The sequence below is a fragment of the Sceloporus undulatus genome, chromosome 5, assembly GCF_019175285.1.
Source record: "Sceloporus undulatus isolate JIND9_A2432 ecotype Alabama chromosome 5, SceUnd_v1.1, whole genome shotgun sequence".
Taxonomy (NCBI): Eukaryota; Metazoa; Chordata; class Lepidosauria; order Squamata; family Phrynosomatidae; genus Sceloporus; species Sceloporus undulatus.
This window is the reverse complement of record NC_056526.1, coordinates 170891853-170910309: the sequence shown is the minus strand read 5'-3', so window position 1 is coordinate 170910309 and position 18457 is coordinate 170891853. Positions and strand designations below refer to the sequence as shown.

Sequence of the window (18457 nt, the reverse complement as noted above, 5' to 3'; positions counted from 1 at the left end):
AACCTCAAATAGGTGGTTTTGTTTTGTTTTGTTTTGTTTGCAATGGCTATATTAACCATGTTAAGGAGAGAGAAATCAACAGGTAATTTTGTGAAAGATTGGGAGCCATTCCTACAATTTAGGCAGGAGAAAAATCATGAGATGATATTTATGGGTCTGGAAAACTTTTTATTTTGAAAGTAAAACAGTGATGTCAGTCGTATTTCTACATTTTATTAAGTGAAAGATAAATTTTAATATTTGAGAGATGTCAGTGAGGTAAAAGCTGGAAATAATTTTTTTTAAGGTGAGTGTAACTATGTGCATAAAAGCTTCAACACTTAATTTTCTTATAGTAATGTGATTATGTTTCAGTTTATGTGTTTATTGTTTGATATACTTAATTTATAATGTTTGTAGGTAAAAAAAATTCAATAAAAAGTTTTAGAAGAAAAAGAAGTCACAGCAATGTGATTAGTTTTGTAATCTTAGTTTCAACACGTTAGCATTCACTGAAATTCTGGTGAATTTGGTCAGGTGTGCAAAGGATTCATAGAATGGGGTGGATGCGTTAATATAACAGGACACTGCGAATACTGAAAGAAAGAAAAAAGGAGAAGGATTGTTATTTCCAAAAAAATCCCATCAGCAACTCACATACTAATAACATCCAGTATAAATCAGCTAAAATCACTGCTGGTTCTGACTACTAGCTATTAAAAATGCCATCTGGGATATTTTTAAATACAAAAAAGTATTAAAAACAAACATATTTGAAGCTTTACCTTTTACCACTGCATAGAAGCTGAAAGCCTTCATCAATTTTCTCAAAAGGCAACACATGAGTTATTAATACGTCTATATTTATTTTTTTCTCCATGTAATCAGAAACCAGTTTAGGGATAGCATCTCTCAGCTTCCAGCCTGAGGGGAAATAAAAGAAGATCAGCTCAGCCAGCATGTACCACTTAAACTTTTATTTTTAAGAATAGAAAAATTGAAGACGATTACTTCATGAACGTTTTAGAAAATGGAGATAGCACTTGTTTTCCTCAGTTAAAAAGGCAAAGTATGTGTAATTCAAGGCAGATAATAGAGGAAAAGCAGTACAGGTTTTTTTTTAAACCATGCAAATAAATATTGTACCCAATTTTGTTTTCAGATGTTTGCTTTCCTTTCAATTTACAGACCAGTCCACACAATACAGTAAGTGGGAACTTTGATTTATTTATTCCAGGTCCCGATCTTGCAGACCCTGGCCCGTAACATCTGGGGGGGGGGGGTGTCAGTGGATGAAGACTGTGGAAATTGTAGTTAGTCAATCAAGCACAAATACACCGTTAAATGTGAAGAATGAATTACGTAGATTCAGCCTGGTCTGCTTTGGCCAGACATACATTTCAAGATAGGCAACTTGGTCCCCAGATGAATAAACCACAGTTCCCACCACTGACAGAAACTGAAATCTACAGTATCTGGAAGGTACAAGGTTGCCTACCCTGGATGCTTCTTATGAACATTATGAACCACATGGAAGTTTTACAGTGTGCTGCAAGGATTCCAATATTCTTAATGATTTCAGAGAGAAACATATGGAAGTAGTTTAATACACATGTGCATGTGTTGCCCATTAACCCTTCCTTGTTCTGTCCCTAAACACAGTTTCATAGGCAGGCAGTATTTCCAGACCTTGCATTGTGAAGCCACCATCTAAATGGGTTCAGGATACAGTAAGGTTTTTGCTTATATCATCATATATTTACACATATCCACCTGCTGTAATTTCACAACACATTCTGGGAATGCCAGACCCTCTGCTATGCTAGTATTATCTTCTGCAACAATAGCAATTGCTTGTGTTCACCTTGGCATCTGTCTTTTACTGTTTTGTAATGTCACTTCAAAAGACCTTCTAACTAATTATATTATTTGTGATGTTGAGGAATTGGTAGCAAGACCTGAATCAAGATGCAGGATATATATTTTCTCACTAGGATCTCAGGGAACAGCGAGTTGAAGCTACCAGGCAGAAGATAACTGTGACACTATGCAAGTCAAAAGCAGAAAGTCAGGCTTTTGTATTTGTATACATCCCAGGCCATTTGAAGCTGCACATCTTATTTCAGTGAACTCATCAGTCGTATTTCAGTGAATTCATCCATCATGCATACATGGTGTAACAGTAGAATGAATTTATTTATTATTATTTATTTAAGGGATTATATCCCACCTTTCTCCCAAAATGGAATTCAAGGTGGCTGGACTCCACCTTCACCAACCATGCCATACCTCCAAGAAAACAGCCTATCAGTTTCCTCCCTGACATGAGCTGAAAGGGAATGATAGAGAGCTTGGCTCCTGCAGGAGGATCTCCAACCAGGACACAGACTCCATGCCCCAAGTGACAGGACAGAAAAGCAGCAGCCTGTTGTAGATAAAAAGGAAGAGAAGCTCAAATGAGAATTCAAGCATGAGCATGCTAGATGCACACCTAAACATTTTGTAAAGGATGCATAAATCACTGCTGCTGACAATATTTGGAAACAGAACTTGAAAAGAGTGTGCACAAGTCACATTCTGAAGACTCTGTGAAACATCTGAAGCTCCCTTCCATTGCAAAACGGGAAACTGAGCCCTAGGAATGATAATCAAGATAGCCCTCATACCTCAGTGTCAGTATGTCCGATTGCTTCAAAAGCATAGTCCACACCAAGCCCAGTCATCTCTGCCAGCACCTCATTAATGGGCTTCTTGAAATCTTCAGGAGAGATGCATTCAGTAGCTCCCAACTCTCTGGCCTTGGTGAATTTGTCTTTGTTGATGTCAACTCCAATGATCCTGGATGCTCCAGCTGTTTTGCAACCCATGATGATGGACAGACCAACACCTCCCAAACCAAAGATGGCGCAAGAGGAACCAGGCTCCACCTGTATATTCATATGTACCAAAATCCTGAGTTTCAGTTTTGTCAAGACATAAGCAGTATAGCAGAATGGGGGATGGGTATGGTTAGGGTGTGCAATTGTGATCAGGATTAGCAAAGTTTCTGGCAGATACATAGGGAAAAGACACAGACAGAATTGTGAAAGATTGCATAACAAGCCAATAGGTTGCCAAAATAGAACCAGTGTGATGATATACAGTAGTTAGGATGGTAGACTATGATGTGGTGTGATTCATGTCTGAATCTGCATCAAGCCCAGAATTTCACTTGATGATCCTGGGTCAGCCATTCTCACGCAACCTGAACTACCTTGCAGGACTGTTGTGACTACAAGTTGGAAGGAAGAAGACCATTAAGAACTAGAATTTCTGAACATAAAAGTACCATTCGTAATAAAAGTTTGGATACCCCATTAGTCACACATTGTTTACAATTACATCACTCTCCAGACTCCTTAAATATTTTTGTAATTGAACAAGTTAAGTTTGGTCCTTTTTATAGTGGTAACAGACAAACTAAACTCTTACAAAGAGAATCATTTTGGATTCATAAGTTAGCATCAAATATACCCAAGGGTCTAAAGGAATGTTTAGATTTGAGTTCTTTTTTATGAAGCTGTTGAGATTTAACTATTAGACAGTACTGCATATATAGTAAAGATGCAATTAATAGACACAGTTATTAACATGGGATGGAGGTCAGTTTGATGACATGAAGTTATATTTTGTTTGTAATGTACCTATAATGAGTCATAATAAGTTAGTTATCTTACATTTATCACAAATGTTATTGTGATTGTATAATAGTAAGATACAGTACATTCAGCTGTGTTTCAGGCTTACATTGTGGGACATATGGGACATTATAACTCTAGAAGATATACCTTTAAGAGATTGAATGTACCATACAATCACCTGTAGCCTATTGTATAGGTAGGGTATATTATAACATACAATCCCTGTAAATTCTTACCAGCTATCTTCTTATCAGTTAAGCTAAACTGCTTAATGGCATGGGTAAGCTATAATATTTTGGTCTTGTAATTTTGTCTTGAAATTGTATAACATTGTGTATTTTGCTATTGATGTAAATCATTGTACTAATTGTTGTTAACCTTGCACATTTAGAAGCATGGAATACATAATTTGCAATATTAATCCGGCATAGAAAAATTCAATAATGCTGATGAAGACTTCTTGTGAGGTGAAAATTTCCACTATTGAAAAAGTATAACTAATGAAGGACTTTGCTACCAGTGAAAACCACATGTTACATCTTCATGCTACTTTGCTGCAAGTACCACAATGATCTTTTCCCCAGACTTTTGATTGGATTTTGTTGTCGTAGCAGTAGAATAATTTTACTGTCAACACTGTATATATTTATTTCATGGACTTGGATCACTATTGACATTCACAAGGATACAACACAGTGTTTTTTATGTGTATACTGTTGTTTTTTGTGAATATTGAGACTCGTTATTGTTAATATAGATGTATACGTTTTGTGAATGAGACACGTCCCTGTTTCAGTTATTCCAATCATTTGCATATATCATTTGTTGTTTCCCTTTTTCCTTGACTATTTTAGTGTAAGCTTGCTGCTCGTTGGTTGTGGAAGGAAGAAGATGACATTCACTGCTTATAATTCACTGGAGGAAAGCCAAAAAGCATAAATATCCAAATCAATGCCAATAAAGGATTGTGGGTTTGTCTGTGAGTGAGAAGAAGAGATCAAACTAAAGGGTTTCTTAGGTGAAATGCAGACTGCCCAAAAAGGGTGGTCTCCCACTGCCCTGGTTTGCTTCGTGAGGGAGCCTCAGTGGATAAACCGCATGGCTCCGTCGCAGAGCAAAAAGAATGTGCAAAAAGCGGGTTCTTCTTGCAGTGCCTTTGTGACGCTTCAAGGCGCCAATGACGCACTTGCAGTGTCACAAAAGCGTGGGACACGTCAAAATGGTGGCGCCTGTGTGTACAGGGTGTCACCATTTTGACGCCCCCATCACGTGCTAGGGGTGAGACCGGTATGGACACAGCATCCTCGGCCAACCCCTAGCACGTGACGGGGCGGCACAAAGGCCCATTTAAATCGGGCCTATGTTGTTCAAAGCTGGTTCTTTCTGCTAAGTAATAAAAGAGACTAACTGTGCAAAGAGCAGGAGAAATGAAGGAAGGCAGGATTCAGGACTATAAATACAGGAGAAGGCATAGCTTAGGAATGGGGTAGATACACAATTTATTGTCAGCTCTATTGGTATCTGTGGATAGTTTGCAAGGGTATTTAGCATTGTTTTTAAAAATTATTTTATTGATCCACCACTTTTCTGAACCAACTCTATTATTTTATTTATTTATTTACTTACTTACTATATTCATTTATATCCCGCCCTTTCCCCAAAACTGGCTCAGGGTGAGACTCTACCCAAAATACCCAAATCAACTGAAATTGGGCTACATGAATGAGACAATGTGGATGGCATTGCAACTGATTATTTTATTTGAGCAGCATGTGAGTATGCATTAGTGCTGAATTAAATCCAGAATGTGCTCAAAGGCATCCTGCTCTTTAATACAAAGTGTATGTTTTTTGACACCTGGCTCTTATTCATGGTTCAGTACCACATGAGTCTAGTGCTTTCCTTCATCTCTTGGGAGGGCTGAGCTTGTCTGGGTCAGTAAAAGAACAAAACAGAACAAACAAGCCCCAGATCTACCCATCCCAATCTAGATGATCAGAAGCCACCACTGGTCTGCTGCCCATCAAGAAAGTAAGGCATTGCTGTTTCCTTTTAGAGCAATCTTCCCCAGTCTGGCACCGCACCCCCCCAAATTCATCAGACCACATTCAATACCTTGGAGGGCACCATGTTGGAGTAGAGAGCTTCTGTAGAGCAACTGAATACCAGAAGAGATGAGAAACTCAAATAATTATGCTTGTATTTCAAAGCTTTTCAGGAAGAGTGATTTCTCAAAGCATCTCAGGTTCAAGCAAGGAAGAAGCAAACTCTTATTATGCCTTTCTGGGAAGCAAACACATGGCCTGATAATTACCTTGGCAGTATTGATAGCGGCACCATAACCAGTAGGAAATCCACACCCAAAGAGGCAGACTTTATCTAGAGGAGCATTCTTGTCTATTTTGGCAATGGAAATATCAGGGATAACTGTGTATTCGGAGAAGGTGCTTGTCCACAGAAAGTGGTAAATCTGTTTTCCTCTACAGGTGAACCTGCTGGTTTTGTCTGGCATCAGGTTTTGAGGATGTTTCATGCTGTGTGGGGAGATTCAGAATGGTTTGTATTAGGAACCTGGCTGAATGCCAACTGGCAGTAATACTGGGATGGATGGTAGGGATATCTCCAGTGGTGTACTGGAACCAAGGCTCACAGAGTTGAACTGCTAGGATTTTTTTTGATTAACAGGGCTGATGAATTAATATGTCACTGCTTCAAGCATCCCTCTTCATTCCGAGTTTTGCTGCAATCCACACAGTAGCTAGTGGGAGAATGGGTTTTTCCAGTAACAAAATAATGTTGTGAGCTATCCCTGTTGCAATGCAAAGTGTTATGGAGCATCTTAGTGTTGAATGGCCAGTTAAAGCCTGCTCTTCAAAACTTACCAATATACCACTGAATATTACACAAACTTACTGGGTCTTGAGGCAAAAGTTAGTTTTGGGACTCAAGCAGCAAGTGCATTCTCCACACTGGGGAAAGGAAAGAGGGATGATTTTGTCACCTTGAAAAGAGAAAAAGACACAGTGATATTTTAAAAGAAATTCGCAATAAATGCAAGTCATTTAAGAGACCTAAAAATGGTTCTCACCCAGAATAAAAGAATGTACCAGAGGACAGCCCCCTTTGGCTTTTTAAAAAAGCCAACCAAGGTATCTAGGCACTTTTTCCAGGAAAGCATTCTCTGAAGATGCCAGCCACAGATGCTGGTGAAACGTCAGGAAGAAAATCTTCTAGAACATGGCCACATAGCCTGAAAAACCCACAAAAAACTATCTAGGCACTGTTGGATGCATTACAGCCCTTTACATGAGAAGTTAGAAACTTGTGACTTTCCAAGCATTTATTATCCCATCATTCCTCACCTTTGACTAGGTAACGAGGGATGATGGGCACTGATGTCCCACACAGTCTGATGGGACAAAGGTTTCAACTGTGCATCCTATAATGCTTACTTGTACAATATTATTCAAGTTAGCTCTGTCTGATGAAAAAAGTACTTCCTTGCTCTCACCCGGTTTTACATAAGTGACTCCTGGTCCAACACTTTCAACAATTCCTGCTCCTTCATGGCCTGCAATGACTGGGTAGTTTATATCAGGAAAAAAGCCTTTCACTACATGGTCATCAGTCCGGCAGATCCCAGTGGCCACTATCTGTGTGGAAAACAGAGCATACTGTATATACTCAACTATAAGTCAATCTCACATATAAATTGAGGGCAGCTTTTTGGGGACAAAATTATGGATTTTGATATGACCTGTGGATAAGTTGAGGGTAAAATTTAGGGGCATGTAACAAGTTATGATGAAATAAAGGACTGGATGAGGGTGAACAGACTGAAGCTTATTCCAGACAAGACAGATCTGGGAACAAGGGTTTAGCCTGTGTTAAATGGAGTTAAACTGCCCTTGACTTTGCAGGTTCACAGTCTGGGCATAATCCTGGGTTAGACCCTGAGCATGGAGACCCATGACCAGGAATATATTTGCACAGTTAAAGCCAATGTGCTAACTGTCTTGTGTATCTGCACTCTGACATTTTATTACACGTTCCATTTGTCATTTAAAAGTTTCAAATCCATTACTCCAACACTCTCTTCTACCACCTCCAGGGAGCAAAGTATGCAACACTTAGAAGCTTAGCGCATGCGTGTAAATTCAGTTTACCTCTATCTGGTTTAAAATTTAATTTGGGAGGCATCCTGATGTTATCAGATGATTTTTACTGCTGAATTTGCTGCCCGAATACAGCCTGGGTGCATCCCCGCTTCCAGAGCCTTTCTGGTGGCCATTTTCTTAACTCAATCCGGATCTGAAAAGAGCGGGGGTGGAACACAAAGCTATATTCTGGGGTTCAAATTCGGCAGTAAAAACATCTGATACATCAGGAATGCCTGCCCCAATTAAATTTTTAAACCATATGAGGTAAGCTGAATTAACATGCATGTGATTAAGCCGTCAACAGCCTGTGTACAGACAGCCAAAATAAAGCGTGCTTGGTCGCGAGTCACAGTGGAGGTATGGTGTTTTTCAATATAGCTTCTGCGTCCTAACAGTCCCAAAGTTGCACCAAAGCCACGCCTGTTCCGTCCTTTAGGGCTGGCAGCGTGGGCTTTTGGTGTGGGCTTCTGGACTCTTAGGAAGCATGTAATCATGTGAAAACACCATACCTCACTGTGACTCGCCGCAGCCTTTCCGGTTTTGGCTGTCTGTAACAGGCCAGAAGTATGTTTAGGTTTTCCCCTTTCACCAATATTTTGAATCGGTTCTCACTCAAGCCTTGGCCCTCCCCTTAGTGGTTTTCCAATAGCAACCGTCTTTCTCCTCACCTACATGCTTTTTTGGCATTTACCACTACGTTGTTTTTGTGAGGTTGGTCAATTGGAACAGTAAACCTGGGGTTTTTATTCTTATTAGTCTTAGTATTCTTATTCATGAAGCTTTTATTTATAAAGTGCTGCAAATTTACACAGCACTGTACATACAATCACTTAAAATAGATAAAATAAACCTGCCTATGGCATACATTCTACAAAAATAATTAAACATAATACATTAATACATCTTAACATTCAAACAATAAAATATAGCAGACATTTGTCTGATTTCTAATCACACACTTCAAAGAAAATCCTACTGACAGAGGGAAAGTGAATTACTGGTAATTGCAGGAAAGACCCATTCCTCTTAATATGTTTTTTGACCTGAAGTCTTCATCATATAAGTACAAAGTGCTCACCCACTACAATTGTAATTCACACCAAAAAGAGGGAGGGGAAGCTTTCAGTTTTGAGCAAGATTTATTTTTTTACCTTCACTCGAACTTCATGGCTTCTTGGTGGTGCCACCTCCACCTCCTCAATGGAAGGTGCTTTCCCAGCTTCCCAGATTATTGCTGCCTTGCATTTAATCACCTGCATACAAGGCATGCCAGCAAAATAGGTCAGAGAGATATTCAAAGCTGCCCTTCATAATGGTTCCTGTGAATAACACTTTCCCCAGAAAACTGTATGGTTCAAAGCTGCAAGGAAAGCTTGTGATCTGCTAACAAGATGGCCAATTTTCATCCATCAAAGTATCTATTAAATGTCTTGCTTTGCAACATCCTAACTCTGGTATCATCTGTCATTGAATCCTTATCCCTTATCCTCAGAATAGGCTATAGCCAGAGTTTGGAAAAGTTGCTTTGGGAAACTGCAATTTTCAGAATCCTCCAGCCAGTCAACATCCTGACTGGGAGAGTCTGAGAGGTGTTCAAAAAGGCAACTTTCTCAAGGATTCGATAATATTAAATATGCATTTAAAAATTATAATAGTCTTTTTCAGAGAGGTACCCTGTAAAAAAGACCACCTTGCATCTAAATATTTTCATAATTCGTTAAAGAGTGTGTTCACCTTCCTTTTTGCTTGGTCATTGTTATCTAAGCTCTAAACTCTCTCCTTGAAACAAAAGTTTTCTGTATTTCTGATGCTGATCTTTGTTGAACCAGTTTGTTTTAGCATGCTGTAACCTTCAGTGCAACATCAGCGGTCTGTTATCAGTATGGCAAAGTGATATTTATCCAGGTACACCAAAAAAATTTTCATGCTTTTGCCAGGGCTTGGATAGAGTTTGCAAGGACTTTAACACAGTCTTTTTAATTGCAGCATTTAAGACTCACAAAAATAAATAATACTGTTTGGATGCATTTGTGCCATGTATGCATAGAAATGGGAACAATTTAGAAGTCTGCACAAATACCTAGCTCTCAGATGTTATAGCTTGCAATGAAAACTTATTTGTGGTTTTTTGTTATTATTGTTGACTGCCTTTGAGTCAACCCCAGCTCATGGAGACCCTGTGGATGAGGCACCTCCAAGACCCTATATTCTCTACTGCTCTGCTCAGCTCCTGCAGGTTCATGCCAGTGACCTCTGTGGTTCAGTGTATCTATCTGGTGTGCAGTCTTCCTCTCTTTTTTCTACCTTCTACCTTGCCTAGCATTGTTGTCTTTTCTAAAGAGTCATGCCTTCTCATGATGTGGCCAAAGCATGAGAGCTTAATTTGATCATTGTGGCTTCCAATGAGATTTTAGGTGTAATTTGTTCTAGGACCCATTTGTTTGTCTTTTTGGCCATCCACAGTACCCTCAGCACTCTTTTCCAACACCACATCTCAAATGAATTTATCTTCTCTGTGTCTGCTTTCTTCACTGGTCATCTCTCACATCCATACATGGTCTAACCATTTCTGGTTAGACCAGTTCCCAAACTGCAAATGAGTGGGCCAACAGTGCCCTTCTCCCTAACATAAGGGGCCATTTCACACTACAAAATTATAGCTTTTATGATTCCACTTTAACTGCCATGGTTCCATCTGATGGAATCCTGGGGTTTGTAGTTTGGTGAGGCTCTAGAGCTCTCTTGATGAGAATTCTTCCTACACTGCAAAGCCCAGAATTCTATAGGATGGAACCATGACAGTTAAAGGTCAATCAGAGCACTGTAATGAAGTAATGTGAAAGGACCCCTGGTGTCAGATAATCTGTTCCTTGTTGTGTTAGAAACTGTTGAAATACAAATAGAAATTAGTTCTGTATGAAATAATAAAGTAGTCACTCTGAATTTACTTCCTGTGTAATATGAATTGGATGCTGTTTGGGGTAAGAGAAGGCAGAAGAGGAAGGAAAAAAGGAAGACTAATTCCAAGGAAGCCACGACTCTGATGTGCCTGCAAGACCTGAGCAGTGCTGTTGAGGATAGGTGACTTGGAAGTCTCACATTCATAGGGTTGCCATTAGTCGAAGTTGACTTGACAGCAGTTAGCAACAACAAAGGGGTAAGAGGTGTCCTTCCAGATGCAAACACTGACACAACTCACTCCTGTCAGTTCTTTATACATTTTAAAACTTTATACTGTACTGGAAATGCTTAAGAATAAATTCTGTTTTTGTACTTACTCCCATCACACTTTGTTCATCTCAGCACATTCAACAAAGCTGCTCCAAGTAGGTATTGCCACATTTTGTTCGATGAAGAATGTCATGTATGCTTGAAAACATGCATACTTGTATATTGCCAGATGTCTTAAATTAAATCACTTCATCTGTTTAGAGTCAGGTACACTGCAAATATTTCAAGCCTATAATATGAACCTATGTGGATTCATACGGTAGTCTTATTTTGTTACCATACTGTCAGTACATCTCAGATTTGGTTCTTTCTTGTTCTCCTCCTCAGAATTCTTTAACAGGACCTCTGAGATGGATCACAGATAGGATTATAATAATTCTATGTATCTGAACTGTGCTTTAGGGTGTTCACAACAACAATCCTGTTAGGTATCAGTATTATTGTGCCCATATATTCAGAGGAAGGATAAGAATACTGATTTGTGTAAAGGACTCCACTGAGTTCTTGGCCAAGTTAAGATATGAAACTATTCCAGAACATTATGGTTTATAGTTCTAACGCCTATGTGATATACAGCATTAGCTCTCAGCTCTGAAAAGTCTAAGCCAGTCCTATCCACAGTGATAGTCCCTGGACTTGTGCCACTCCGCAAGCTACTGGCTGTTGGTGCATGCTTCCAGGAATGAAACAACTATAATGAGTTGGCACAAATATGGTAACCAATTCTTGGTACATTGGGGGGGGGGGGAACCTGTCAGTCCTCCATGTGAGATAGTTTAAGAAGCACCAGTCTAAGCTACCATCCTTATTCTTCTTCACAGATAGGCTTGCCTTCTGAATCCACCAGGAGGGATCCACAGTTTGACTTTTAGGGCATAAAGTGAATCCACCCAATTAAACTCTTAGTTCTACCATTTTAGAAGTGCTCTAATAACTGTACACATGGAAACTTTAAACAGGCACTGTTCATATAGATATAGACAGACTCATAAGAACAATCTTTGCTCACCTTCCCCACAGTTGCCATTGTGTGTGAGATTTCCTTTAGGTCTGTCCACAGTCTTCGCTAAAGAGTTCTTGCTTAGGCAAGAACAGATCTTCAAAAAACTCTCACCACCTCTGCTCAGCACACGTTATATAATGTATGATAAAATCAGGCGGGAAAGGGGAAGGTCCAACTGGAGCTGTGATACAAAACTCTTTAGTGGCCTACAAAATACTTAGCTCAGGTTAGCCTCCCTCTGGTGCCATCTAAAGTTAATTATTATCAGTTGCTCCAAGTTTGACAGGGACTTCAACAAACCACTTTCTGGTATATCCCTCATACACAGATGGGACTTCATGGCTCTGAGCTGCTATTTTAAATAACCCACAATGCTGTGCACTGATGCTAGGTGTGGTGGGCTCCTTCATAAGTAGATGGGACTTCAACTCTGTAGTTATCTGGTGGCAATACTGATGGTTCTGAGATGCTATTTTAAATTTCCTACCATGCCTTGAAGTGATGTTATGTTGGAGCATTGTGGGATATATAAAATGGCTGCTAACACACTTGCAGTAGTAGATCTTAGGCAGATATCAATTCTGGTTGGCACTTTGGGAGATCTGAGGCACCCAGTTCTGACCAAAGCTGCTGATGCCAGCCTTGTTTCTGATCACCCAGAAAGACAGAGACCTTAGCCAAGGCATTCTGCTACCTGAGGCTTGCCAACTCTCTGCCTGCTTTTGATACTTGAAATCTGCTTAGTGAGACAGCTACTTCACTCTGCCTAGTGGTAGGACTTCTTTGGGGGATATACTGGGATGCCCTGATGGACTGAGGCCATTCAATGCATTTATTCTCACAAGATACCTATGAGGTAGATTACATTGAAAATCAACTTGAAAAATGTTACCCAATTAGGATCATGCCAAAGTGGGGCATGGTAAGACTTCTTTGGAAGATATACTGGGATGCCATGATGGAGTGGGGCCAATCAATTCATTTATTCTCACAATAAACCCATGAGGTAGATTACACTCAAAGTCAACCTGAAAAAGGTTACCCAATGAGGATCATGCCAAGTGGGGCATTACCAGGTTCCATGACCATTACTTGGGTGTTACTAGTTCCAATCTGACACTCACCCAAATTTCTCTGAGTCAGTGCCATTCAGATAGATTGGGTTGCACCTCCCATCATCCTAAACCAGCATGGATTGACTGTACTGGTTGGGGATATAGACGTGCACATCTGGAGGAAGGCTGTTCTAATTATTGTCTTATACTAACGTTCAGTGAAAGCATCCTGTTAGTAGCATATGCACATTTAAGTTTCCCTTATGTGTGCCTAAGTCCTTTTTGATGCTGTGGAGGCTGGTATTCTGTTTTTCCCTTTGCAGTACTTAAAGCCCCCTCTAGGACTTACCACGCAGCCTCTAAAGGCTTCCCACCACCATCTAGTGATTCCCATGCTTCATGGGGAATGTGCAAGATAGAAGTGTTTGGCTATATCCAGAGGCAAAATAAAAGCAATGCCAAGACCTCAGAAGGATCCCTGTAGATCCCACGGTTGATGTCATCATTTTGCATCTGGCTACAGGGAGGTAGCCAGAAGCTTCTCCAGTCTTGCCCTCTTATCCCCATTTGGTGTGGGATAATCATGCTGGTAGAAGGAAGTGTTCAAACAGCTTCATTTATATACCGCTTCATACTGAACTAACAGTATCTAAGCGGTTTACAACTGTAAGCTAACTGTAAGTGTTCAGTGGCGGTATGTTAAGTCTTGGGCATGGTATGTGGCTCAGCCTAGCATAAACCCATATGAGGAACTACTGTGCTGCTACTATGGCCATTATACACCCATTAGATGCAATCGTCTGGTCAATGCGTTTAAAGGACTCAAAGGTTTATTGACCTAAAAAAGTTTAGTTAATTTTTTACTATTTATGTAACTAGAACAAGATAGTAAACTGTCTGAAGTAAGAAATCAATAAAACAAATGGACACCATGCAAACGAGCAATGGCATTTTATGACTTGGGAAGTGTAGCTATGAGGGGCAAAATGAGAACATTGCCCCCAAATACAAATTCTGCTCACAATTAAATTTTCCTTTGTCCCCAAATTTCTAGCATTTCACTAATTTAAAACTTCAGACAAACATTTAGAAGTGTAATTTATGCATCCAAAGAAAAGGGCAAAATTAGCAAGAAAATGTGAACACAGTAAATATAAGTTCTTGGTGTGTACAGTTTTCAGTGTCTCCCTCTAGTCAATGTTAAAAAGTTTGGGAAACAAAGGAAAATTTCATTCTGAAGAACAGACTTCTTATTTTGCTAACAAGATGTTGACCTCTGTATATCATGGTACATTTTGTAAAACAGGAGCAGTAGGCCAGGAGGTCAGATTTCTGCCCCCCCCCCCCAACAAATGAACAAACAAAACAAAACTGTGCAAGTGTATAGATATCCATTTCTGGGTTTGTATAGATTTTAAAATGTTAAATGGCCTGTTGGGGTTGAGGCAGTGCTGCAGTCTTTCTGAAAGGCATATATCCACCTCTGGAGGCTTCCAGGTGAGGCTTTTTCCCCCTCTTACAAATATCATACAGTACAATAACATCCAAACAACTTTCTTTATCTTCAGTATATCATTACTCCAAGATAACTTTCTGTATCTTCACTATCTATTACATATAATTGTTGACTTTTCCACTTAAAAAAATTTATTAAACAAATATACTTCCACTGTATAACATGCATCTTGTGTAATTATTACCCTTTTCTATATTGTTGCCTTATGACATCAATTTCCCTAGATAACTCCAGTCTCTGTATTACTTTATTATTTTATATCTCTCTATTTTCTCAAGGTTAGACAGTATTGCTTGTTCATTCTTGTTTCTTCATGTTGTTTTTATATATCTTTCCAATGTTTACCACAAAAAACCTTTAGTATCTCCCACTCTTTTTCTACCTTTTCCTCATCCTTTCCCTGAATAATATTTGTTAACCTGTCCATTTCCATCATGTCATATATTTTTAATAACCACTCATCAATGGATGGAATTTCATTGGTCTTCCAATATTGGGCCAAAAGTAATCTAGCTGCCGTAACCATATAAAGATTTTTGCGCCAATGTCGTTTTTCAATTTCCTTTGGAAGTTTGTTTGTCATATTTAAAAGGTAGATTTCAGGAATCTGTTCAAAATATATCCCAAGAATTTTTGTTATTATTAAATGAATTTTATTCCAGTATCTCTTTATCTTTGGACACTCCCACCATACTTGGAGCCAGGTTCCTTTTGCGTTCAGACATTTCCAGCACTGATTACTATTTCCTTTATGAATTTTTGCGAGTTTTACAGGTGTCAGATACCATTGAAATTCCATTTTTTAATGGTTCTCATGTAGGTTCTGACACACTGTAAATTTTTGTGTTTTTTCCCTGGCATTCTGCCAGCTTTCCAAATCTATTATCCTTCCCAAGTCCCTGGCCCATTGTATCATAGAGTCCTTGACGACGTTCTCTTCCACCTTTCTTTGTAGTCGAATTTTATATAATTTAGATGTTAATTTCTTTTTCCCTTTCGTAGAACATTATCCAATTCCATATTTTCAACTTCAAAGTTTTCTGTTTCTGCATCTGATTTAAACCTATTTATCAATTGGTGATAAAGGAACCAATGCTTTTGGGTTTCCATGAGTTTTATTTCTTCTATCTTTTTTAGACTATAGTTATTTATATTGTTTTTTATTAATAAATCTTCATATCTTAGCCAATCTGAAATTTGTGTTCTGTTACAAAATGCCTCATGCGGTGAAACCCAGCCAGGTATTTTCCTATAGAAGAGCTGTTTTACCTTAAGCCAGGACGTTAGAATTGCTTTCTGAATGAAGTAATGTTCAAAGTCTCTGTGAATTTTGTGCTTATCGTACCACAGGTACGCATGCCAGGTGAGGCTTTTCACACTTTTTGGAGGGACAAAGAAAGTTTGATTTGGGAAGCCGGGGGGAGGGGGGGTAGTGCCAGGAGAAGCAAACCCAAACACTTGCCACACTACTCACCCATTGTAATGCTATTATAAGACTGAAAGAAGGGTGTCTCCTGAGGATCTCAAGGTCTAGGCATGAAAGATATAGATATGAAAGCTATACTTAAACCTATAATGTCTCATTCAAGTGAGAAAACATGTTTCTCCAAGGATGCCTTGCTGTCATAATTGTTATTGTTTATGATCAGCCTTGCAGTCTCTCCTGCTATTTTTGAGGTGAGGAGAAGAAAACAGGTCTCCAAAATTCATTTTTCATCACAAAAGTAAAATAACCATCTCCCTCGTTCTCCTTTTGCCACAAATTATTACAGGAGGGAGTAACAGAGCACATTCACCTTGAAGGAAAAGAGGTGCATATTTCAGATTTGTTATAAATTTGGCTAAGAGCGTTCAGAAGAAATAGTTCACATTCCGAACTAAAAGGCTTGGATGATAAATAACATCTGTACCAGAAAGCAGAATCGTATTTTTCCAGGAGGCCAGGAGATTCAAAACAGCAAAACAGCAACAATGCAGAATAATTTGTATAATACATGGCAACAGCAAATAAGAATACAGGCTAGGGCTTAATTCAGTTCACAGGCAGTAAAGTATGGTTACAGCTTGGAAGTGCAATAAGCATGATGTCTCTATAGGTAAACTATGCATGGGAATGATTACTATCAGATGTTAGGAGCCGTGGCTTCTGTCTTAAAAAAGGACTGAACGCATTGATGGAGAATAGGGCTATCCCCGTGGCTATTAACTGAGGACTTTTTCACATGGGAATCTATGTGCTTCCATCCAGAAAATAGTTAAAGTGTTGGCATCCCAGAAAAGCAAGCAAGTTCTCTAGTGCTTATCACACATGGAGCACAACAAGGGGTTAAAAATACATTACTTAGGCAAGAAATTGGGTCAAATACAAATTTAGGTTTCAGACGGATGAGTCCAAATCCCCTTGCTAGCTTGGAAATAACTTCTTTGTGGATGCTCCAAACTGTCATTTCCCCAAATGCACACACAGACATACTCCAGAGAGGGAAGGGAAACCAGGGTGGAAAATCCTCTTTGCCCCAGAAGCTGTTTCAGAGGAAGGCAGGCTGAGGTTTCCCTTTGCAAACTCCCTTAAAACCACACCCAAATACATACACACACACTAGAGAGAAAGAGGAGGTGGTTGGTCCATAAATTTGTCTGATTTCAGCGAGGGCTGAAACTCCCAGATGTCCTCCTTTTCCAGGACTTATCGTCCATTTCTCCCTCCTGTACAGGAGGAATTCCAAAACGTCTTCTCTCTGCCCTCTCCCACCAGCTATTCCCTAATTAGAGGCTGCTTAGAAGCTCCATTAGAGGAGATGACCAACCGCACAAGGGGAAAAAGTGTGTGTGTGTATATCCCTTTAAGAACAAGGCTTCCTCCCTCTCCTTGGCACAGTAAACCCTGGAAATCTGGGAACGGCGAATCAGGGACATGGTTTTCAGCCTGCTGCAATTAGGTGAAGTGAGAGAATTTTTGAATGAACTGGACAAAAAAAACACAATATTTTTGCAAAAATGCTTATTCCCTGTTTCACCTCACTTTCTGTCTGGATTCTGACCAGTTTGTACACAGCATCATCTGAAAATCAATTGTGAAATTGTCCCTAATGTCCTGGATGACCCTGCATTGGGACCAGTTTAACCTTCCAATTTTCCCTGTGCAAAAAAAGTCCTATGTTTCACATAGGCCTCACCAAAGTTGTTTAGATCTTGATTTAATTTTTAGTTACTTCTTCTTATTTGTAAAAAAATATTTAAAGTTGTATGGAAAACCCAAAATACGTGTTAAACAAGGCTACTGAAAAAAAGCTTTATTTATCAGCCAGTGCCAACATTTCATGTCAAAATAGACAAAGCTGTGTGTTCAAATTACAACAGTTCAAGCAATCTCTGTAGGCCACCCAACACTGAGAATGATAAAACTACATTTAATAATGACATTAACATCAAATGTAGTTCTGTTGGGTAATTTAAAAATTGTGATTTGCAGTGTGTATGCTCTCAGAAATATATGCTGCATTTAATTCCATGAGGCTCAAGCTCCATCTACACTGCAGAATTAATACAGTTTGAAACCACTTTAACTAACCCTGTTATGGAATTCTGGGATTTGTAGCTTTGTGAAGTATTGAGCCTTCTCTATCAGAGAGTTTTGGTCCCACAACAAACTTCAAACCCCAGGATTCCACAGGATGGGGCTGTGACAGATAAAGTGGTATCAAACTGCAGGAATCCTGCAGTGTGGCAACAGCCCCACTCCTATGAATATATATATGCCTGCATCCTAACACACCACCCATATTATTATTATTATTATTATTATTATTATTATTATTATTATTATTATTATT

The 18457-nt window shown here is 39.2% G+C and overlaps 2 protein-coding genes across 2 annotated transcripts in view; both read right to left on the bottom strand.

Annotated features, from left to right (window-relative positions):
* The window catches only part of LOC121932291 (alcohol dehydrogenase 1-like), a 52498-nt gene extending 40309 nt beyond the window's left edge, over window positions 1-12189 (bottom strand). Inside the window, exons 1-2 of the mRNA XM_042470870.1 lie at window positions 12060-12189; window positions 11098-11393 (exon numbers count right to left, since the gene is read on the bottom strand). Coding sequence (XP_042326804.1) covers window positions 11098-11103 — 6 coding nt within the window. The 5' untranslated portion in view covers window positions 11104-11393; window positions 12060-12189. The remainder of the gene's footprint in view (window positions 1-11097; window positions 11394-12059) is intronic.
* On the bottom strand, window positions 148-12196 carry LOC121932292 (alcohol dehydrogenase 1-like). Its single transcript, XM_042470871.1, has 9 exons — window positions 12060-12196; window positions 8971-9072; window positions 7171-7312; window positions 6573-6660; window positions 5974-6193; window positions 2646-2906; window positions 2269-2404; window positions 765-903; window positions 148-575 (listed from the first exon to the last, which is right to left on the bottom strand). Exons 1-9 carry the CDS (start codon window positions 12075-12077, stop codon window positions 551-553), a joined length of 1131 nt encoding a protein of 376 aa, XP_042326805.1. The 5' UTR covers window positions 12078-12196; the 3' UTR covers window positions 148-550.
* Between the last annotated feature and the right edge of the window lie 6261 nt (window positions 12197-18457).

Coding starts and splice junctions, on each gene's coding strand:
- LOC121932292 (XM_042470871.1), bottom strand. Junction 2,907..5,973: donor CCGCTATCAATACTGCCAAG/GTAATTATCAGG, acceptor ATGAATATACAG/GTGGAGCCTGGTTCCTCTTG. Junction 2,405..2,645: donor TCGGACATACTGACACTGAG/GTATGAGGGCTA, acceptor TATCTACAACAG/GCTGCTGCTTTTCTGTCCTG.